General features: G+C 45.4%; 1 protein-coding gene across 2 annotated transcripts in view; it reads right to left on the reverse strand.

Annotated features, from left to right (window-relative positions):
• The window catches only part of ASTN2 (astrotactin 2), a 600,456-nt gene extending 576,839 nt beyond the window's left edge, over positions 1 to 23,617 (reverse strand). For both annotated transcript variants that reach the window (XM_045074025.1, XM_045074024.1), the window contains exon 1: positions 23,469 to 23,617. In XM_045074025.1, the coding sequence (XP_044929960.1) occupies positions 23,469 to 23,583 (115 nt within the window). In that variant the 5' untranslated portion in view covers positions 23,584 to 23,617. The remainder of the gene's footprint in view (positions 1 to 23,468) is intronic.
• Positions 23,618 to 24,164: the final 547 nt, after the last annotated feature.

A 24,164-nucleotide genomic window follows, 5' to 3' on the forward strand; every position in this document is an offset into this window, starting at 1 on the left:
CTCATGAAAGCTGATTTTTAAATTGCATATAGAAGGAGATAATTCAAGCTTGGAAGGAAATTAGAGCAAAATTTAAAAGTTAGTAGCATTTGGATGATGAGGTTACAATAAATTTTCATTTATTATGGTTTTACTTCTAGTAACTTTACAAACTTTCTTTAATGAGCATAAATCATTTTAAATTAAAAAAAATAATAAACCAGTCCATGGCATATTAGATTAAGCCAGCATCATTTTCCTGGTTAAATGTATAACTAAAATATGCATTTCTGTCTAAGAAATATCCTTTGCAAATAATACTATTCTTGTCTATCACACTTAAGGACAGAGAGGTAATCCCAGAGGGATATGTGTTTTCCCTTCTCCTCTACATTTCAGGCATGAAATTGGAACAAAGACAATTCAATAATTTACCATAAATTGTGTTTTTAGTGAAATAATTCTTTCTGCGGCTATGTGGCGAACTGAGGCCCGTGCTGATACACTGCATTAGCTCTGAATTGTTTCGTGTATGGGAAATTCATTTTACATACACACACACACACACACACATCATGGACTAGCAAAATATGATTGGATTTGTAGTCAGAATCCCTGAGTTTGAGTTTTAGTCCTTTGATTACACGATTATGGTAGTTTCAGACATAGCCCCCCCTACAATCTCTTGGGCACACCTCCTATTTAGAGGTGGGATCTCCTATCCTTGAACCTGGAGGGGCCTGTTGCTGTTTGGGCTGAAAGAGAATGGCAGAGGTAAGCCATTCTTCCAGGGCTAAGTCAAAAAGGACCGTGGAGTTTTACATGGTTCTCTTGGGAAGATTACACTATCCAAAAAATCTGACCTTCTAGAGACTACCATGTTGGAGAGGCCACTTGCAGAAGCACGGGTCACCAGCCCCAGCTGAATCCCTAGCCAACGCCTAGCATCCCCAGCTGTCAGTGGGCCATTTTGAAAACCCAGCCCAGCTGAGTCCCCAGAAGACTGCAGCCAGCCTGATGTCTGACTGTAACCACAGGAGAGACTCCAAGACAGACTTGCTCAACCGAGCCCTTCCCAAACTCCTGACCCACAAAACTGTGTAAAATAAAATGTTTTTCTTTTTTTTTTAAGCCACCGACATGTTGGAGTAATTTATTAGGCAGCAATGATAATTTGCAACAGTGACCTTGGGTGAATCACTGACCTCCTTTGACTCTACACTCTTACAGCTCTAATAGGAGTATCATCCGCTCTCAGTACTGCTGCAAGGCCTAAAAGAATCTTTCAAACCTCAGAATACTGAGCAAATACTTGTTTCATTTTATTCATTTATTTGTATGTTTACATGGCACACTTAGTGAGCACCTACTATATGTGAAACCTGTACAATAGGCTAGGGATCTGTTAATGAGACACAGTCCCTCCAGGCAAGCAACTTGGATCCTGATGGAGGCAGGGATCAAGAAGGCAGGTGATGGAATGAAGTGTGTAAGACTATCACATAAGTCAGTGCAGAAACTGTGAGGATACCTTGTAGGGGTCGCTCCCGCTGTCCTGGGACTGGTGCCAAGAATGATCAGGTTTCCAGCTGGGGTGCATGGAAGTGGAGGGAGGCAGGAGAGTGGAGAGAGGTCATGGTGGAGAAAAGAAAAGGCATCTGGCTTAGCTGTGTAGCAGGTGAGTGGAAACTAACCAAGGTGTGGGGACTGCTGTACTCAGGGAAGGGTTCACCATGGACTCTGTGGATCTTGGTGAAAACAGATCCTCCTGACGCAGGATGGAAGCACTGGAGTGTCTACCTTCCAGGCACCTTTCTGGGCACACAAAAATAAAAAAATAAATAGACAAACAGTCTAGAACAGCAGGTGCCAAGTAACTGCTACCTTAAATGATCTTTGTCACTTTGGAAGAGCAAAGCAGGAGACAAGGGGAAGGTACAAGAGTTCACCAGAAACGTCTCATCCTGCTCAATGTGAATGGGGTCTTGGGAGGCAGCCATCAAAGGCTGAAGCCAACACCTTGGCCAAGCCCCTCTTCCCAAGTCAGGCTTGCACAGGGATCTGCTTGCCTGCTGTAGCTTAGTTGTTGTCCTGTGGCCCGTGTAAGTGTTCCTCGATGGTCAGACGACCACGATCACTGATGTGTATGTGTGTGTGTGTGTGTGTGTGTGTTTGGGAGTCAGGCATCAGCACAATACAAACAAAAACAGCACTTTCCGTACATCATTTAAGTAGATCCAATTAATAAGTCCATGACATAAAGAGGATGAGCAGAGGATCTTAGAAGTAACGTGCCAGGCCATGTGTCCAGATGACTATGAAACATCTGATTCACAGTCAGCCCTGGTTCCCTCCACCCCGGGCTCCTTCTGGGTACCTCTTGAGGACAGAAGCTTTCAGAGCGAGCAAGGCCCGGAACAGGTGAAAAAGAGACAAAGGGAAACCCTGTTAGGAATAAGGAAACTCCGTGTCCCTTTTGCAGTGGAAAGTCCACCGCTGTCATGTGCTGGACACAGGAAGGGGCCTATGCAAATGCCAAATTTAATTAGCTCAGATCCCAGTGAAATGAACTAAATTCAATTTGCTATTTGCACTCCTTCTTTTCTCCCTTGGAGAAGTTTAGGGTTTTAAATAGCTCAGGGAGAGGGGGAAAAGAAGTAAAGTTAAAAAAAGAAAGAAAGAAAGACAAAGAAAAGCAAAGCAGTCTAATGCCCAAAGTGGTGCCAATCAAGCTGTTTTTGGTAAGTTTGGGCGACTTTAGGAGCTGGGAACAGCTTTCCCCAGAGCCTCTCAAAACGTGGACAGGGGCACTGCCTGTCTGAGTGGTGCCTGGTACCCAGTAGGCACTGCCTCTCAGTGTGGTCACAGGTACCTGGTAGGCTCTATCAAGAGTTGGCTAGAAGGAATGGAGCAGGAGGGGTTGTTCTCACCAGCAACCCCCATGGTGTTGTGCTACAGAGCCTCTGAAGAGATGTTCTCTAATTAACCTCATTGGCTGCGTTACTAGTCTGTTCATCTCCAACAAATACCCTACCTACCGTGTACTCAGAGTCTGCTTTTCCCTTTCCGCTCACCACCACTCCCCACTCAAGCCTCCCACATTCCCATCCCGGGAGAAAACAGGATTTCTTCGAAGCAGAAACCACAGTGCATCTTTCATCTTTCCTCCAGACATAGCAATCCTGGGGTGAACGGCATCCCCTCTGGAGCAAGATCCCCCCCAAAGGTTCTCACCTCCTAGGACAGCAGGGCAGAATATGGGCGAAAGCCCCTTTTTTAAAAAAACACTGTTTTGGGAAAAAAAAAATCATTTCCAACTTCTGCCTCCCTCCTACAAGAGCGCAAGTGCCAAATAATTTCACTGTCATTCAGAAACGGATTCACTGACAACTTTTATACACGCGTCAGCTAGAACGTAGGATCCCTGGGTCCTCATTCAATCACTTACCACGTGGCTTAGGTACGTCATTTACCTTCTCTGTTTTCTCATTAAAGAAAAATAATTATATCCTTCCCCCGCGTATTCTGCAAAGCCACTACGCAAATCAGATGAGAAATTCTCACATGGCCAAGTCAGAATTCTTCTTGGTTCCTCCTGACCCCGGCGACTTTCCCAGCCTGCCCCATCCAGGCAAACAACAACCTGCAGTCATGCCCTTAATCAGGACAAACCATGGCAGCCATATTGGTCCCTTTCATTCTCTTCCAGAGAACAGACAATCCATCCTTCTTTCTTTCTGTCCTTTTCACTCACAATGCATCCTTCACCCTGTCCATTTTGCTGGTCATCAAACACATCATCCTTGTTCTTGTCTCAGGCTCAAGACGTTGCTCCTTTCTGGAATGTTCTTTCTCGACTTCATGCAGGTCCCTACTCAGTATCATGTCAGAGAAGCCTTCCCTTACTACCCCGCCTGAGATGCCCTCTTATTCCACTCCCACATAGTCTCTAACCTGCTTCATTTTCCTTCAGAGCATTTATTACTATCTGAGATGATGCTGTGTCTTGGTTGCCTCTCACTTCCATCACTACAGACCCATCAGGAGATTAGAATTTCTGTCTTTCCATCACGGTGCGCTCACTCGAGTGCCTGGCTTACAGCAGGGCACTCCATAAATATCTGCGGAATGAATGAATAGATAATGGGAAAACATGTAGAAAAGTTCAAAGCTCCAGGGATAAAGGGAAAATCCCACATTATCAGCCATCCTGCCTTTGGAAAGAGAGGATTTACAGGTCTGGAAATCACTTACAAACATATCTCCATGTCAGGAACTCACCTATTTGGTTATATGAGGAGCTCACTGGGGAAATGAAGGGAAAGAAAGGATAAATTTCATTTTGCTGGGCACAGTGTGTCATTTCCCAAATTGCTCTGAATTTCCCAGGGAATGGCTTCAGGCTAAGGGAGTGAGGGTGCCAAGGCCTGGGGAAGCCAGGGCAGGAAGGGTCCCATGGAGGACCAGGTGGGCTTGTGTGATCAGGGGACGGCAGACCAGGGCGTGTTCTCAAGGGCCCTTGCCCCTTTGCCTCCACCATACCCCCTCATCCACCAGTTCCAGAAGTTTTCACTCCACAATAGCCAAGTTAATAGCAAAGTTTACCCTTCCTGAGGCGAGGAAGAAACCACGACGGGGGACGAGATTTACTCTTAGATTCTTCCTCGCTGTGCGATTATGACAAAATCTCTTTGACTCTTGAAAAAAAAAAATTGTTTTTTTTTTTGAACACGAAAAACACGGATGCCAATTCCCGCCTCACTAGGTCTTCTCTGAGATAAGGTATCTATGAGTAACAAAAATTAAGGGACCCTCTGTGACATGCCTGTTACCCTCCATTTCCCAGGAAGGTGATGAAGCCTGACTTGTGAATCCTTTCTGCAGGTAGAATTTGCTAGGTGGAGGGGAACAGATGCATGGCACTGGAATGGGAAAAGATAATTCATAACACCGCACAGCTATTACTTCACATTAAAGGAAGTGATTCGTATTCAGAGATTATGTAACTGTGAAGTGCTGAACAATTACAAAATATTTTGGCTCCTTTTGGGTATGAGGGAGGGAGGCAAAACCTTGAAATAGAAGAAAGTGGTGGCTCATAGGAAAATTTTATCCTATCTGTTTGTGAATGACTGGAAACTCCACCTTCCTACACACAGGCTGAACACTTCCGGCAAAATGAGTCATCGTGTTAGGACGGCAAGTGTTTGCTGAGCCTCTACGGTATACCCAGTTTCTAGCCCTGAACCAGCTCTCAGGCTGCACCCACTGACTGAAGCAGAGGGTACCCACAAGGAAGGGTGTAACACTACAGCAAATGTACATAGTAGGTCAGGTGCTCCTCAGAGAGACTTCCGGTCTTGTATTTGGGGAGCCATGTGCCCAGGTAAGAGGAATATCCAGATTTTTCAAAGCTAGTTGGAGACAAGTTGACTCTGATACCAGGGACCCATGGCATACTTCGAATGGGGGTCAGGTAACCAGTTGGGAGTTCTCACCTAGGTCTACGTCATGTGAGATAATCATGTCCCCAGTCCCCAAGTGCATAATATACACAGACATACGTAATGAGAGACAGAGCCCTCTTCCCATTGCTCTCTTGCTTCTTTCCCATTGTTCCTCTCTGATAAACTGTCCTGGGGGGCATGTGCATATCCACTTCCAAGTAGATTTCCATCCCCAGCCAAGAGAGGAAACCGAAACCAGTCTCTCATGCTGAGGGTTATAGATGTGGTAAGTAATGTGGTTAAAGACCCTAAAGAGGCAGGGGTAGTGGTCTATCTTATCTCCATTTAATTCACCAACCTGGTCCTTTAACAACAAAGATGGATCCAGAAGGATGGCAGGGAGCGACCACAAACTCAAACAAATGGTTGGCTCAGTTGCGGCTGCCAGATGTGGTGTCGAGGCTACAACCAATTAACACAGCCTTGGGCATAGAGTCTGTGGCCGTTGATCTGGAAAATAAGGTTTTTCCCAACCCTATCTGGAAGGAGGATCAGAAGCAGTTTCCATTCATATGGGGTAGGCAACACTATACATTTCTAGTCTTGCCCCAGGGCTGCATTAACTATCCTACGCTCCACAGTAACAGTTGGAAGGGACATGGATCATGCAGACAGTCTGCAGAATATTACATTGGTTTGCTCTCTCTGTTGATGCATCATGCTAATCGGACCAGATGAACACGGAAGGGAAAGCACAGTCAAGCACGTGCTAAGATAGACATGCTCTGATAGGTCCAAGATAAATCCTAGGAAGAATCGGGGCATTGCCACGTCAGTGAAGAGTTTAGGTTTCTGTGGTCTGTGGCACGAATAAATGAGAAATCCCTACATCTTACCGTTCACCCCTCCAGGAAAGAAGCAGAACGCTTGGGGCGTCTTCTTTGGGTTCTGAAGGCAGCATGTTTAAGACCGGGGGACACTGCCCGGACCCATTTCCCCAGTGGCATGGAAGGATGTCAGCCGCAAGTAGGCCACAGATTAGCAAAATGATCTGGAGCAGGTCAGTCTGTGGTGTAAACCACCTTACCATCTGCACCATTTGATCCAGCGGACCCCAAAATGTAGGAGTCACTGGTCTGAATAAATCCTGTGTGGAGCTTAGGATGAGTGTTTATTAGGAGACTCAGAAAGTAGATCCCCAAGCTTCGAGAATAAGGCCATGCCACCCGCAGTGGAGAGGTCTGCAATTGCAGGGGTGAGGGGAGCTCCTGGTAATGTTACTTGGTCCTATCAAGAGCCCAGGCAGACAGAGCTGCCTATTGCGAGCTACGTTCTGTCGGATTCAGCAAGTCATGTAAGGAGAGATGACATAAGGAAGTGGCCATCTAGGAGCAGGTCTAAGCAAGATCAGTACGAGTAAATGACACCAGTAAATGGCCCAGACCCCCATCAGCCCCCACTGGCACCTGTTACACTTATGGCCACCCAGGGGTGGCGTGGGAAGCCACGCAAACTTCACAAAGAGGTACTGGCTCTATATGATGCCTACAAGCCAAAAATGCTTCTGTACCGTGTCCAAGACGTCCAAGGGTACCCTTGGCCATTTACACTATGAAAGAAAGGGAGAGGGCCAAGGTACGATATCCATGGATACATGACTCCATTGGCTTGTCAGGGGTCCCAGGAGAGAAAGACACCTTGCTTGTTCAACACCAACTTCAACAAAGGCCTTTGAGAAGTCCACAAGGCATCCTTGGCAGTGATTAGTAATTGGTGATGGGTTCATTGAGGAGAGGACGGAGAGATGACTATGAAACGTGTCCTTTCACATGTAACGGTTCACATATATGCCAGAGCTCCACACTCCACACAATACATGGCCTGGCTCCCTAGATCCTGCTTATAAAGCTTCCGGCCATTCACCTCTATTAAGCTGACGATGACTACTCACTCACGTCGAAGAGATTCACATCGTAAACAAGAGAGACCAGACGGGTGGGACAAAGCTCCAAAAGGGGCTGGGAGCGGTGACCCACAGTTCCCTCTGGCTCTGAGAGTCCATGACAAAGGAGCCAAGCTTGGGAATATTTCCCTTCTGTCCTGCCTCTCTCGCTAAAAGAAAACTGTTAAAATGCAGATTTCTGGGCTCTGCCATGGGGTGGCAGGGTCTGAGAGCCTGTATCTCTAGAAAGTTCCCAGAGGATGTGAAGCTGCCTGTTCAGAAACCACCCTCCAAGGGTCCCTGTCCCAGAGCAGCATGGACCCAGAGGCTGACCTCAGGGGCAGCCCTCCAGCCTCCCACACGCAGGGTTCTCACGGCCAGCCTCAATGATGGAGGCCGGATGCACTGGGCTTCAGAGCCTAGGCTTGGCGGTTCTACTGATCTACGTTCAAATCCAGACCCTGTCACTGGGCAGCTACGTGACCTTCACCTTGTGATCCTCAAGTTTCTCACTTAAAATGAGAGTCATCATAATATCAACCTTACAGGGATATTGTGAAGATTTAATTAGATATATCGGAAAAGAAAATGGGCATGGTGCCTGGCACAAAGTAAGCCCGTGGTAAATAAGAACCCAGCGGTGGCAGAAATGCTAGTGTTCTATAAACTGTAAAGTGCCAGCAAAGATAAGAGGCTGCCTTCCACTGGCAGGTCGCCTTTGTCTTTCAGCTCAAACTCTCATCTTCCGGGACACAGAGGGGTAACATGAGGAGGGAAGCTAAGGAAAGAGACCATGCACTGGGGGGCGAGGACTCCTCCCCCCACACCCCTCTCCACTCTTCTCTGCACTTTTCCCCAGGCTCATCGTTTATAGTCAGACTTGGGACTTCCCCAGGAAACAGTTTCCCATTTCCTTCCCCACAGGGCCAAGCCAAGGGTAAGCAGCCAAATTCTCTCCTCCCATTTCTATAGCACACGGGTCTGTGTTTTCGTGGGATGACGCGCTCCCTGCCGTCAGCGCCACGCCTGGCCCAGAATACTCACACAGACAATTTTTGCTGAATTGAATGGAATTCACAGAAATGAAGGAGAGAGGGTTTGGGGAGGCCCTGGTATCGCATCTGGGTCAGCACATGGCCCTAAATAAACCTCACCCTTATACAGGCCCCAGTTTCCATCAAAAAGGAGATTTCCCTGACCTCTTCCAGCTTAAGGTTACCGCTGGAGCATCCTAGACAGAGATCTGAGTGGGGAGTTGGTACACCAGGGTGGCAGGCCCAGGTGGGCCACTAACTCACAGGGGCAAAGTCACATCCCCTCCCTGGGCCTCAGCCTTCTCATCTGCATTATGGGGTGATGTCTAAGGACCCTTCTCTCATTCGCAAGTCATGAATTTCTAGAATATTTTATTCTAGGCCTCTTTGGGGCTCAAGATCAAGGCATCCAAGTAGTGTCTGACACGATGGGGAAGGAGTGTGTTTCCTTTTACCCTGAAGTGACCGCACTCTGTACTAGAGGCCTCTCAGATCTTAGTGGGCGGAATCTCCCATAAAAAAACACACAGTAATAATGACCATTAATAATGTATGCAATCACTAACGTTGCATCATATTATTCTCAACTCAGACGGTATCTTTTAAACAGGAGTGCACTGATCCTTTAGCAAGACAAATGAAGGCAAAGAGGGACTATTGTCTCCACCACGCACTCGAATCTTCTCTGCATGCATTTGAACCCTAAAGCGAAGTAGCATAAGGTAGTGAAGACAGAACTGGATTTGGCTTTAAAAGCTATGGTTTCACGGCCAGATTCTTTTACTTTCTAGCTGTGTGACCGTGGGCAAGTGACTCAACCTCTCTGAGCCTCTGTCTCATCAGTGAATGCTTCTCCTCCCTCTTCCCAGAGTCGTTGCAAAGATCACCTAAGATAATGGATGTGAAAATCCATTGTAAACTGTAAAGCTCTCAGCAAACACAAGGCACTGCCATTATGGTAATAAAAAGCAAATGACACATGAATATTTCACAAGCAGACTGGGACAGATTACTTGTAACATACCCCCATCTAATGGGGTTTTATAAATATATACTCCCTGCCCTTATTACGAACTTCCTAATAATCTCTTTCTAAAGCTCATCTTCCAACTCCTTTTTTCTCCTGTGTTTTCTTCTTAATATCTCCTTTCTCACACAGCTACTTATTACTGAATGTTGGGTGGCAGGTGGGGAGAGAGTAGGTCAGAAAAAACCCCACACATCCGTATTTTCTGTGGAGACGTAAACAGAATGAAGCAAGGGACACCTCGACGCTAAGGTATTAAAAAATAATGCATCTTCCTTGTGGGTCTGCCACAGTTACTCCTATTAGTAATACTTAGTCTGAAATTAGGTTTAACAACCCCCTCCCCCACTATAGCCTCAAATCCATTCACAGGTGGCATTAATATGGAAGGGGAAGAAATAAGCTCAGATGCATTTTTTTTCTTTTTTTTTTCCTCTTAAAAAAAAGTATAAATTTTATAAAGCCTTTTGGAGTCTCTCTTGGCTAAAGGAGAAATCCTTTTGCTATTAACTGCTCCTGCAGAGAGAGCTCGCTAGTTGCAAGATCATGATGAGGGTAAGCATTAATTAAATCTAACTGCGAGAGAATAATTGTGTACACATATCCATCAGGGCAAGTTGTCACTATCCAGTAACAAAGTTGGATACAAACTCCATCAGCTGAACTGTCAGGCGGCTGTTAAAAGGATATAAATGTGTCCCAAAAGGATCATTTCGTTTAGGGGGGGAAAAATTGGATTGCAAAGGATTAATGAGGCGAGGGGTTTGTGTTTTCAATTGAATGTAAAATGCAAACCGAGAAAGTTGTGATATCATCATTTAACCTTAATGTTTAGCTACATTTGGATTTCTAACACGTGATGGGGACAATTAGACCTTGTGCATCAAACCAGCATTTCAGTCATGCCGTGAGATGAAAGGCTGGATATCTTCAAGTTACACTGCACGAGAGTTTACAACAAAACCATAACATCTCGTTTACACAGATGGCATATTCTTAATAATAATTAGGCAAGAAAAATGCATGCAAATTCCACCAGGGTAATTTGGGGATTCAGGAGAGTGCCCTTTTGGTGTGGCTGCCTCTATGTCTACTGGATTTTAGTCCAAACCCTATCTGTATGTGTGCAGAGGCCCCACGCAGATGACAGGACAGCAAGTCCTGCCTGCAGGTGCTGCAAATAGGCCCAGCTACAATGTAGGAGCAGAGACAGTGGTGTTGAAAGCATGTCCAAGTGGCCATCCAGGCTCCACCACTGACTGGCCATGTGGGCTTGAGCTACTGACTTCATGTCTCTGAATACCAACTTCCTTTATGAAATCATGTTCCAAAAGAGTGGCTACAATAAGATATTTGGAAGCACCTACAACAGTGACTGGCACAAAATAGGTAGGTGGCCAATTCTTGCTCCTGTTTCTACCAGATCTATGTCCCAAGGTAGGAAATAAACCACAACCTCAGGATCCGTTCCTCCCTCCTGGCCATCCTGGCTGGGGCAGTCATGGGTAGTGATGGTTTCCAGCCAAGGCAGGGAATAGGAAGCCCACCTGGTTTCACTGCATGCTTGATGGACAACGATCCTGGTCAACACCAAGGTCGTTTATTCCAATGCACTTAGGACAATTTGTAATTGTTGGTTGACTGCCTACCTGTATCTTCCTCCATAACTTGAGCCCCATAGGGGTGAGGACCTCGTGTGTCTGGTTTTCCTCTGGCATCTCAGGACCTACAATGATGGCTCAACTTGGTAGGAAGTCAGGTTGGAAACCCTGGGCAGGGATGAAGCAGGAAGGGCTGGAATCGGGAAATGGGAATCAGGTGCAGCAGCAAGGAGACCAGCTAGGGAGGGACTCTATGCTGGAGACGACACCATAAGGAAGGATGATCTGACTCATTTGACTGTACTGGGACCACAGAAGCTAATCTTAGAATGAGGCCACAGTCTATCAAAGAGCCTAGACATTCTGGGATGCTGTAATTATCGGGTAATGACCTAGTCTTGAGTTCTCAAGATCTTGTCAAGTTATTTTTAGGTAGTCCTGACTGAAAGCATGACTTCTTCAAGACCTTTCCCCATCTTGGGATGTACGCAGATTGCTATAAATGCCACAACATTCTGCTGAAAGGGACTGCGCCGCCAGTCTCAGCCAACGTCTTTGGCAAGGTAATCCGGCTAACGCAGATAGAGAAGCTGGGCAATACAGCTATTCCCTGGAACTCTATCTTTTCAATGAGACCATACATAGGGCCTTTATATTTCCGGAAGAGATCCTGACAGAATGGACTATTTCTATGGCCTGAAGAAGAAATATGAAGAATATCGATTGTAACAAAAGATTACTACTTTATCGTGACAGTGAACATTTTTCTGGAACTATTCCACTACAACCTCACCTACACACACTCTCATTTCCTTCCCCACAAGTAAAACAAAACAAAAACACAAAAAATAAAATCAGCACGCACAGATTGCTTCTCCCTATTTCCAACTCTGATTGAAAGAACTATCTTTCAGTGGGGTAAAAATTAAACCACGTTTAGTCATAAATTGCAAAGAATCATCATTTAAAATAAAATAAAATTTCAGGAAATTGGGCCGAAGCCAGAAAACTGAGATCATAAAATGTCAAGACCCATAAAAAGAATTTCTTACTTCTTGTGAAAAATCGTTAAGCTCTAATTCTTGGGTATAGAATTTTATATACGTTCATTTGACTGTATTTTTAATAGTATCATTTAATATTCTGTATACTGATTTTGCCAACCTGATCTAACAGGAAGATTTCTGTAAAAACATTCCTCTTTGATTATGCATTAGTCAACCTGTCATTGTGCTTCCCTCCATTTTTTTCTTTATATAATTTGAAGCTTTGTTGTTTCTGTATGTAAGTACAGATTTCATTTGTCTCCCGGTGAACTGTTCCTTTTATGATTAATGACCCTCTTTATTCCTAAGAATTTTTTTGTTTCTTGTTGTAAAGTTTACTTTGCCGTATATTTCTACTTCTCCCCAAGCTTCCATTTGATTAGTATTTGTCTAGTAGATATTTTTCCTTTCCCTTCCCTATCAAAAATCTTTATGTTTTAGGAAGATCTCTGGTAGAAGGCGAGCAATTAGATTTTCCTTAGTGTAATCTGTCTCTGAATTTTACTTTCCAAATTGTATTTATTATAATTATTAATGTTTTAGGTCTTATTTCTCCCATGTTACATTTTTGTCTCTTCTCTCTCTCTCTTTTTTCTTTTTGTTATTGTTTTTTGTGGTTTTTTTTTTTTTTTTTTTTTTTTTTTAATTCCAGTTAGTTAACATACCATATATTGGTTTCAGGTGTAGAATTTAGTGACTCAATACTTCCACATAACACCCAGTGCTCATAAAATGCACTCAATCCCCACCACCTATTAAACCCATCTCCCCATCCCTTCTGGTACCATCGGATCATTCTCTACAGTTAAGAGTCTGTTTTCTTGCTTAGAATCACTCATCATTAGGAAAACACAAATCAAATCTATAATGAGATACCACCTCACTCCTGTCAGAATGACTAAAATTAACAACTCAGGAAACAACAGATGTTAGCGAGGATGCGGAGAAAGGGGAACCCTCTTACACTTTTCATGGGAATGCAAGCTGGGGCAGCCACTTTGGAAAACAATATGGAGGTTCCTCAACAAATTAAAAATAGAACTACCTTATCATGCAGCAACATTATCTACAAGAGCCAAATTACAGAAACAGCCCAAGTGTCCATGGATTGATGAATGAGTAAAGAAGATGTGGTATATAGAGAGAGAATGGACTATTACTCAGCCATAAAGAAGATCAAAACCTTGGCATTTGCCATATCGTGGATGGAGCTAGAGAGTAAAACGGTAAGCGAAATCAGTCAGTCAGAGAAAAACATATACCGTATGAACTCACTCACACGTGGCATTTAAGGAACAACAACAACAACAAAATCCTAGGGAACAGAAGAGAGAGGCCAACCGTTCTCTTCATGCTCTTGCTTTCTCTTTACCTTTATCCCACCACACCCTAGTGCCTGCGGGAATTACCATAGCATCAGCTTCTAAGCTTGAACCCCGAGCTCTTTGTTTCCTTCTCATTCTTTACACCTGAGGAGTCTCCTCTCTGGATCTTTGACAAATCTGCATTGTTTCAAAAGTTCCACTTTATTCAACGTGGGCATGCACGTGCACAGGTGGGCAAGCATATGGGTATGGAGCAGGAAAAAGGTGGGCTTCATGTGCCGTTCTGTTGAAAATTTATCACATGCTTCCGCAGCGTTCTTTTCACTTAGATATAGGAGCTTTTGTTATAAACAGAAACATGTTCTTTTTAAAAATATTCTAGGATTGGGATGTCCCCCCAAAGTATTGAAGTTCAATATATAAATATGAAGCAGGAGCTTGATGGGAGAGTCCTACCTACTCAACCACACTCCCCTGCCTGCTCCCTGAATGCCTCTTTGGAGCACTGCTTGACAACTCTTGCTTGTGGTCCCCGAGCTCTACCTTGTACCCTCAGGATGTTTAACATGTCTGTCTCAAAAATGGGAAAATGCAAAGGCTTCTCTTTACAAAAATCTTCTAAGTGATTTACCCATTCGATTAAAGTTGATTCAGAAAAAGGCACAAGCTGCCAGCTTCTATGTGTTTTATCCAAATTCCCCAACAGTCAGTCTTGGTTGCAGGGTATATGGCCCACGTGATTCCACACATTCAAATGGCGTGGAAAGAGGACAATGTTGTAAGTCAGAGGACTTGGAATTCCATTCCTGGGTCTCCTAATTTCTTTCTGCGGCATGGATGAGGTCTTCCTATCCATCATTTTCTGTATCTATGGGCAGGACTGGATGACCTTGAAATTCATTTCCATCACTGGTAGACTAAGACAACCTAATGGGTTATTTCCCCCAATTGTGTGCCTGAAAGCCTGGGACAACAATGCTTTTGAGACATACAGGGTTACCTGTAGTCATCCAGCAAGTAGACAGTCAAGGCGTTAAATCTAAGATTCTCTCATTCCACGTCTAAGATGTTCCCTTACACCAGGGAGTACAGGTCAACTCCAATCTGCTGCCTGTTTTTGGTGTGGTCCAGGCACGAACTACAGGTTTTTTTGCATCTTTCAGTGGTTCAAACGAATCAAAAGAATATGTTAAGATGTGAAAATCATACAAAATTCACACTTTTAAAAAGTATCCATAAATGCATTCCATTGTTTTGATTAGTAGAACTCCATTGGAAAAAAAATGGTACTTGGTTATTATTATTATATTTTGAACTTAGAATTGTGGAAAATTTTTTCTCATTGTGTAAGTGCCTATGTAATTCTCAAGTTTGTCTCTTGGTCAGCAAAGCTTAAAATATTTCCTGTCTAGCTCTTTGCTGAAAAAATCTGCTGACCCTGCATTAGACCATAGGGCCTTGCAAGGATGTAGCCAGGGCCCAAAATTGACTACCTTTCATATACCACAAGCCAGGCTGGATCAAACAGTGGCTTGTGATCCAAATCTCTTCAGCCCTGTTAAAAAAGACTGGTTAGCAGAGGTGCAAAAACTGTATGTAGTCTTTTAATCAGCTATAGATACATTTGAATCTGGGATGTGATTCTCCCAGAACAGCTGTATCACATTATATAAGTTCCCGTACAGATCTGAGCCTCCATTTTACCATCATCAAATTGGGAATAATTATGCTTGCCTCAGGGGATTGTGCAGATCAGCCCAGGCTTTGATGTAAGACAGAGGCTTAATAAAATATCAATACTGGTAGAGATTGGAAGAAACAGCCCAATACGGGTATCTGGGTAGCTCAGTCGGTTAACGTCTGACTCCTGGTTTTGGCTCAGGTCAGGAATTTAGGGCTGGGAGGTTGAGCCTGGCATCAGGCTCTGTGCTGGGTGTGGAGCCTGCCTGAGATTCTTTCTCTCCTCTTCCTCTGCCCCTCCCTCACTCTCTCTTTCTAAAATAAATTAAAAAGAAAAAATGCAGTCCAGTATTTTGCTCCTTCATCCTGTAAGAGGTGAACTCTTACTTCCCCAGCCCTTGAATCCATGATGATCCTGTGACTTGCTTTGAGCAACAGAATGAAGCAGAAGGAATGACATGTACCTTCCAGGTTCGGGCCTCAAAAAAAACCTTGTATCTCCTATTCTTGCTGTTTCTGGAACCCTCTGCCATTTGACCACGCCTCTGATAGTTAGCTGACCACATGTACATGACTGAGGTCAGCTTAGCCTACCCTACCCAGACCAGAAGAACTGCCCAGCTGAACCCAGTCCAAATGCTCAACTTGGATTAAAAGCCCCATAAATGGTGGCTGTCCTAAGTCACAGAGTTAGGGGTGTGTTATCATGCCATGACTCTAACACACCATCTATGCCATTCTGATAAAAGAAATATCCTAGAGTTGTGACCTCAGGCCCTACCAGCACCGCACACACAGCCTCGTGCTAAGGCCACTTATGATTGCCTCTCTATCCTGCCAGGCCAGCCAGAATCGACTAAAAGTCCTCTGACATATTTCAGGCAGACAAGAAAAACTGCCTGGAGGAGACATACACTTTCAGCAACACAAACTTCTCCGAAAGACACACCAGAGATTTATGGAGGTGGCTGTGTTACTCTGATTACAGATTAGCTCTCCCAGACCTCAGCCCAACACAGGAATCACTGGGCTGCTGGTGGCACTGGCCCTCTTGGGATGGGCCTGAGGCCAAGAAAAGGAAAATCAGAGGAAAAGGGGAAAAGGGTTCTGCATCAAATAGGCATGGTATTCCCTGTCTCTGAAGAGGCCAAGACTCTGATTTCAGGATGTAGCTACTCCAGAGTCCTTAAAGGAGCATGTCCACAACAAACAGCACATTCTCACGATGGCCCTGGGACATAAGAATGGCTAGTATCCTCACGTCTGTAGGTGCTGGGGGTGGAGACCGAATGAGATTAAGCCATTTCCCTGAGGACCCAACTGCATGCACTTAAGAGCTGGGGTTCCAGCCAGGGTTTTCTGAGTTCAAATACTGGACTTTTTAATAGACAACCACGCTTCCCCATCAGACTTATCATCAAAGACCTTTTAAGTCAGAGGAGACCTGTGGAAATTATCCAGCACATCACCTCTGCTTTCCAAATTAAAAACAACAAAGATTTATTGGGTAGTTGGCATGTTTGGTCTGGCCTGCTGAGCACATTACATGCATTAACTCGAATCCCCCGGCTCCCCTGGGAGGTGGCTGACTATACAAATTCTAGGTTAGGTGACACCACTTTAGCCCACAAAGTCACTTCCCAAAGTTGAGTGAATCAGAGGCAGACCTGGGATATGGATTCAATATCCACCTGACTTCCGAACCTGAGCTTGTTTCCACAAAAACACACAGCCTCTTAGATGGGGACACTGAGGCCCGGAGGGCTGAAGGTCCTGTCCAAGATCACACGGCCCATGTGATTAATTGTCCATTAATCCATCAAGCATTAACTGAGCATCTGCTATTTGTCAGGAGCTAGGCTAGTCAATGAAAACACAGGCATGACCTGGACATAGCCACTGCACTTCATGAGTTTAATTAAGGGAGAAGAGAGGTGGCCATAAATTACTCTAATAAAAGGTAATAAATGACAAATATCACAAGGCAGACAGAGAAGAGGTTATCAGAGCTTCTGGCTCCTTTATTCTCCCTGACAGATACATCCTGACACACTTTTTCAGTGCAAGACACTGTCCTCAGAAGGTGGGCTTACAAAATAAATATATATGTATTTTTCTGTTTATTGGTGACTGGCAATAAATTATTCACTTAGTTGGAGGAAAATATTCAGAAACATTAATGGCTTTAAATTATCTGCCATCCTGGGTTGTTGTGATGCTTAAATATTGAGCAGGCAGCCCCAGGTTCCATCTTTATGTCTCTGGTTTGCATCTTTGTTCCCTAAACCTCTCTTCCCACTTAGCAGCCTTCCCTTTCCACCAGGAAAGTTTGGGTGGAGGTCCTTCCCTTTTTGCCAAAGCAAGTCTTGAAGCTGCATAATCAGAATGAATGAAGTTCTGCTGGAAACCATGAGATTGTCACAGGAAGACGGAGAGGACTGGACAGATGTCAGCTCTCTGGGATCGGGACCTTTGTCTGGGATGAAACTATTCTTTTTTCCTCCACCTCCATGCCATGTCTTGTGCTGGCTGTTCCTCCCTATCCCCACGGCCACATGCCAAAAGCCCATTCGCCCTTCCAAACAATGCCTTAAGGGAACTTTCTTTGTAAAGTCTTCAAATTTGTCCCAAATGAAAAGCGTACATACTTTCTGCAAGCCCAAAAGGACAGGGCATGGCTCCGTAAGGTCAGAGGACATCCTGACTCTTGTCCTGACGCAGAGAGAGATGCCTCACCTTCCAGAGTCTTCTAGCTCCGGAACACCCTCACAGCAGCACTGATGATACAGAAACACTCGTCAATGCACGATAAGCTACAACTGTTTCCTTCCAGGAGCTAGACTAGACTGATACTATTTCAAAGCTTGAGGACGTTACCCAGACTAGTTGGGAGTAAAATCCAAGTCATCTGGCAACTGCAATGTGGGATCTGTCTGGGCCCTGAGGGTACAGTTCCATCATCTACTAGCTGGATAAACTTGGGCAAGTCACTTAACCAAAGTTTGAACTTCCTCATTTGTAGATGGATACAATTACATCCTTACCTATGGGATCTGGGGAAGCTTTTCAATGAGATAATAATATGTGATGAGCACAGTCCTTTACTATATTTAGTAAAATATACTAAATGCTCAGGAGATGCCCGTGCACTACATCTCATTAACCATTTGTATTCTACGATACTCCCATCTATCTGGGAGCTCTTTGCTACTCTATGCCCATTCCGTTACACATTGGAGCTACAGAGAGACATAAATCACTGTCTTTCCCATCATGGGACTGTCAGAGCTGGGGAGAAAGACAGATGTGTCCACACCTATTTACAATGGATTGTGATAAAGGCAGAGACAGAAAGCAGCACGGGGCTGCATGTGCCCAGACAAAGGAGTGGCTCACTGAGCAAGAGGTGATGGCTGAGGGCGGGCCAAGGGTATCTTCTTCACAGAGGAGACTTTGAAACCGAATTCTGAAAAATGAGTAGACACTTGCTGCCCGGGGTAGAAAGAGGGGAGAAAGGAGGGAGTTTTAGGCAGAACATGATCTGTGCACAGACTTGGAAAGCAAAGCAGGTCGGCTAAATGGAAATATGGCCAGTGTGCCGGAAGCCATAGGATGCAGAGGCTTGAACTTGGAGCGAGCTAGGAGCAGGCTGGATCCAGGCCAGGAATGAGCCTGGGTAGCAGACTGTGGCAACTTGTTACCATGTTCCCTTCACCTTCCAGATTCTGACTTCTAAAATGAAGTAAGTGTACTCCTAATGGGTAAGGATACTGATATAAATTAAAAAAATAATGAAACAGTTATGATAAAGATAAAACAATGGAGGAACACATGTTCAATGTGCACCTTTTGCTGGGCTCTGTGCTCACCACTGTACAAGCATTGTTTCATTTGTTCTTATAGAAACCCTTTGAAGGTGGTATTGTATAAGCTTGGTTCTTCTTCCTGGAGCATCACTATTGCCTAAAGACTTGAGAAAATGTTAAATAGTGTAACTGAAAAAAATAAGGTAACATATTTATGAAATTGAATGCCGTGGTTTTTTTGGTTTTTGGTTTTAGGTGTCTGGTTTTGGAATTTGGGGCTTACGACTAATGTCTTTTGAGTGCAGCTATGGGATCCTTTGGGGAGTGTGCTGATTCTCACCTGTCTTCAGGAAGTCTTCATCACAAACCTTGAGATGCCCCCAATGGCAAGTGACAGCCGATTAGGGGAAACGTTGTAGGCAGGAGAGTGACATGGCCAGATTTAGTGTGTTGGCAAAAGATTGCTCCAGTCGCCAGGGTGGAAGATGGATTTGTGGATGAAGGGGCTGTTGTAGGACTCCAGACGAAGAATAATGGAACCTCAGCCAGCTCGGTGGCAGAGACCCAAAGAGCATGGTGCAGAGCTGGGAGCTGGGAGTGGGGAGATGGGAGCTGGGAGCCTCTGCAGGCCGTGTGTGCAGAACCCTGATGAATGATAACATTAGCTACTCCTTATTAAGTCAGTCGCCCAAGTGCCAGGCCCTGAGCTACACATTTTGCAGGTATTATCCCACAACCCGTCTATGACGTTGGCATAACTAGCACCATTTTACAGATGGGAAAACTGAGGCTAACACAGCTTCACTTGCTTAAGCTCATTCAGTGAGCCCATGAAAGGTAATTCCAGTTCAAACACAAAAGTCCCACTTTTAAAGCACTATCTACACTTTAGAAACCCCGAGAAGCTCTTCGTCACATCACAAATAATCTCCCCCTGCTTTATTTTAGCTCCAACCCATTCACTGTTCACTTCCTGTGGACGTGGGGGTCTGTCTGCCCAACAGCTGCCTCATAAAACCCTGCCGGAGTCCCCCACTGCCTTCCTCATCCGCCTAAGGAAGATGCACTTGAGCACCTGCGAGGGCTCTTGGGAGGAAGCCAGAGCCACAGAAACACATTGGTGCTGCGTTGAACCATGTGCTCCACTCCACAACCCCGGTTCTCCACTGCCCACTCCATCTGCTGCGAACCGCTGTGAAGCCCATGGAGGCTAAGAGAGGTCAGGTGCTCCCACTCTGGGCCAGAAGGCCTGATGCTTCTCCGCAGGCAGAGGAAAGAGCCGGTCAGAGAAAGAAAGACTGAGATTCCAGACCCTCATACCGCATCTGGGGCTTCTGACAGTCCACACAGCTGGACGGAGCACTTCCAACACCACATGTCTAGGGTCGTTTCTGTTCTTCAAGATGAGAGTAAATGTCCCAAGGAGAAATACAGAGTCTGTTGTCAAGATGGTTGCACAGACGTGGAGGTAAACAAAGAAGCCCAGCTCTCTGTTCTGTAGGACTTCCCAGGATCTTCAAAAGTCACAGATGCATTCGTGAGTTTCCAAGAGGCAGAAGGACGATGCAGCATTTCTATCACTTTTATAGGCCATGGAGTTCTTCAGTCCAGGAAAACCTTGAGGAGCTGTGGTGGTAAGTGTATGAGCTGGGAACTGCAGGGCTGGCTCATGCTATCCTTAGTCTCTCTTGCAAAAAAAAAAAAAAAACCTTACCCAATAGTGGCAGTAAAATCACAAGCACAATGTTATTAAGCCATTTTGAAAATTGCCTTAACAGCATCCACTTGAGCACATTTAATGTGCTATCCATCAGTGAGTCTATCTCTAGGGGAAACAAGATTCCCTGGAGGTCTGTACCAAGAGGCTCTGGTTTATCCTGGATCCCTCCTACCTCGGTAATTCAAAAGTTAGAAAACTGAGGCACTCTCGAATGATCTTTGAGGTTAATACACTCATTCATTCCACAAATATTTATTAAGCACGTTCTGCACGTTCTCTGTGTTAGGTTTATGAATATGAAACACATTTTTTAAGAAGAAGATAGTAAATAAGCAAACAGACCAAAATAATTTTAGACCACAATATTCTGGAACGAGTGGAAAAAAGGGCTAGAAAGGGGTAGAAAGCATGAGGCTGGGTGGTCATGGAAGATGGTTTGGAGGAGCTTGTATCCGAGCTAAGAGCTGAACGGTGGGAGAAGAGCCAGGAGAGCAGCCGGGGCGGGGGGTGTAAAGAGACACAGCAAGGGGAAGACAGCAAGTTGTCAGAGTCAAAAGTGGGGAGACATTTGCTGGGTTCCTGCAATCAGAAGGAAGGCAGTACGGCTGGATCACGAGGAAATGCAAAGTGAGTCAAGAGACCAGGAGCCAGATCCAGATGGAACAGGAGATTGGCAAGGAGTTTGGGTTGTAATCTAAGGACAACAGGAAACCACTGAATGATTTAATCAGCAAGAGATCTTATCTGGTATATGTCTCTAAAAAGATTACTCTGGCAACTTGGAGCAGACGGAATCCCAAGGAGGGCTCAGTTGCAAGCAAGGGGTGAGAGGTGGCAATGGTCATAATGGTAGTGGAGAAAGGGTGACAGATTCGAGATACATTTAGGGAAAAAAAATGCATTTCTTCTCACTTCAGTTCTCTTATGCCCAATTTGATTTGCAAATTGAAATAACTTGATATCCAATCATCATCTAAGTCAAGCAGATTTTCATTAATAAGCAAATTCTGAAATTCTGCCCAAAGAGTGAAGGCCAAGGTGGATGGCCAAGTTTGATGCCCCACCACCACCAAAAAAATGTCCATGTGGCATCGTGTATGGCACTGTTTAATGGTAAAATGATCAGAAACAGCGCAAATGTCCAAGAGTAGAAGAGTAGAGGCCTCATTAAGACAGTTATGGTGCAAAAGAGGGACTTGAGGGGGAAGAATTCGGTAGTATAACTAGTGTTTCCGATAGGACACTAAGGAAATGAATTCAGACTGGCAGTGAGAACAGAGGGGAGGTTATGGACTGGGAGTCACTTGTACTCATGGGAGCTGTATTTGCAGGGAGGATCTAAGGGTGATTTCTTGGTGAATGATGGAAGACAAAAGATGGATACGTAAGGCTGAATGAAACTACACGTGACCCAGAACAAATATAAGATAGGACAAATACAGGACAGTATTTATTCCGCTCCCAACACGCATTAGCTGAGCTTTCCGTGCTGTCTGCATTCACCGCCTCATCTGACCTTCACAGCAGCACTCTGGAGTAGGGATTGACAACCCATTGTGCAGAACAGGAGACTGAGCCTCAGAGACATCCAGGGACTCTTTGAAAGCCACGCATGTTGAAGTTGACTGGTCTGGGGTTAGCAATGGACGCTGCTGAAACCTCAAAGCAACTCACTCACCATTATGCCTCAGTTCAACCTGGCGTTTATCATGTGAATTCCTAAAAGCAACTCCATCACCAACTTCTGCCTTGATTTCTGACCTCAGTTTAATGGGTAGATGCTTGGTTTTTCACAGGACTCAGGATTTCACAGGATGGTTTGGAAATACAGGTAGGACCTTGCTGGTTCAGAATACAGTGGTTTAGTTAAAAAGTTTGGAACTCAGCCAGATTAGCTCTTTCTGGCTCTCGTATTTACTAGGGCATCCCCTGGGACAAGTTATAGCAGCTCCTTATGCCTTTGTGATAGCATCTGTAAAATGGGAATTACCACGGTACCCCCTACACAGCGTTGCTGGGAATCAAGTATAAAAAGAGGTATACAGCACATAGCCTGCTGCCTAGAGTAAATAAGTGTCCATAAATGAAAAGAGTTTCTCGTAGGGTTAGATGGGTCATTTAAGGCAGGGAGAATAGGATGGAAGGGAACATAGAAGTGGAACACACAGATTTAGGTGACACAGCAGAGAGACGAGAACTCGGCAATGGTCTTGAATGTCCTCTCCACAAGCCCAAAGACTTCGGAAGGCACTGGACAGCCACGAAAGCTCTGGGAGAAGAGGAGTGACATCATCAGAACTAAGTTCACAGGAACTAGAGACAGGAGAGGCCAGAAGAAGAGAGGAGCTGGTGGTTACTGAGTCAATGTAAAGAGAACGGAAGGGATTTGGACGCCAAGCAATGATAAGGGGGTTCATCCCACCCACAAAGTCATACAGATGACCAGAAAGAAAAAAAAAAAAAAGGAGGTGATGACAGAGATGATGAGGAAGAGGAGGAGGAGATGGAGAAGGAAGGAAGGACCTGCTTTTTGTTGCATGCTGGGTTGTGCACTGGGTTAAGATACCATAACACTCCTGCGAGAGAGGAGTGGCCGGGAGAAATACAGCGGCCTGCCCACGGTGACGTGACGGTCCATTCCCACCTCAGATGAGGCAGCAGGGGCTCAGAGACACTGGCTCCCCACCCAGGGGCACAGGTCTGCTGTCTGCAAGCCTCAGCTGAGATGACTGATCGGGGACATCACCGCATGACTCTGGGAGTCCAGGGCAGCATGGGAAGGGGGCGCAGCTCTTCCTGGTGCCTCCGGAACCTGGGGACAGCCCGCTGACACCGTGGCAAGCGGTGCTGGGAGGGCCTACCTCGAGACTTGCTCCTCCGCTTCCGCTTCCCTGCCGAGGCCCTGCGCGGGGCTGGCTGCAGCTGACCGATCTCGATGGGCGTGTTAGCGCGGAAACTCTCCTTGAACTTCTGCATCAGGGACTCCACTGTCTCCTGCGTCGCCTCAGCTGCGGCTACAGGGTGGGCAATGGGGCTGAGGTTAGGGCTTGGCCCACCCCCCAGCCCATGGAGGACTGGGCCTGACCACCCTGAGTCCCTGGAGCTCCCTCCCTGACCCACGATGATACGGAAGCCCACAGGTGCCAGTAGCTGTTGGCAACCTCACTTATGCATTCAACACACACTGTGTTCCAGGCAGCGCCCAAGCCCTTGAGATGGGGTGATGGAGAAAGTCAGACACAATCCATAATTCAAGGGATATAGCTTGGAAGGACACATATTGAGGCATTCCCAACGTTGCAATACTTTTGGGATAGGAGAGTACAGAGTATCAGAGTGGCACCAAAAAGAGTCCTTTCACCCATCTGGGGAGTCAAGGCAGGCTTCCTGGAGGAGGCACTATTTATACAGACATCTTAAGGGTGAATAGGAATTAGCAAAGAGCATAGAAATCAGGGTAGTTTACTGAAGAGATGTGATAAGAAAGATTGTCTGGATGGGAGAAGACGCAGGAGCAAAGATCTGAAGCCACAAAAAACATGGTGCTTAAGCAAGTG

This window comes from Mustela putorius, unplaced genomic scaffold, assembly GCF_011764305.1.
Source record: "Mustela putorius furo isolate JIRA1106 unplaced genomic scaffold, ASM1176430v1.1 tig00537301_pilon_pilon_pilon, whole genome shotgun sequence".
Classification (NCBI taxonomy): domain Eukaryota; kingdom Metazoa; phylum Chordata; class Mammalia; order Carnivora; family Mustelidae; genus Mustela; species Mustela putorius.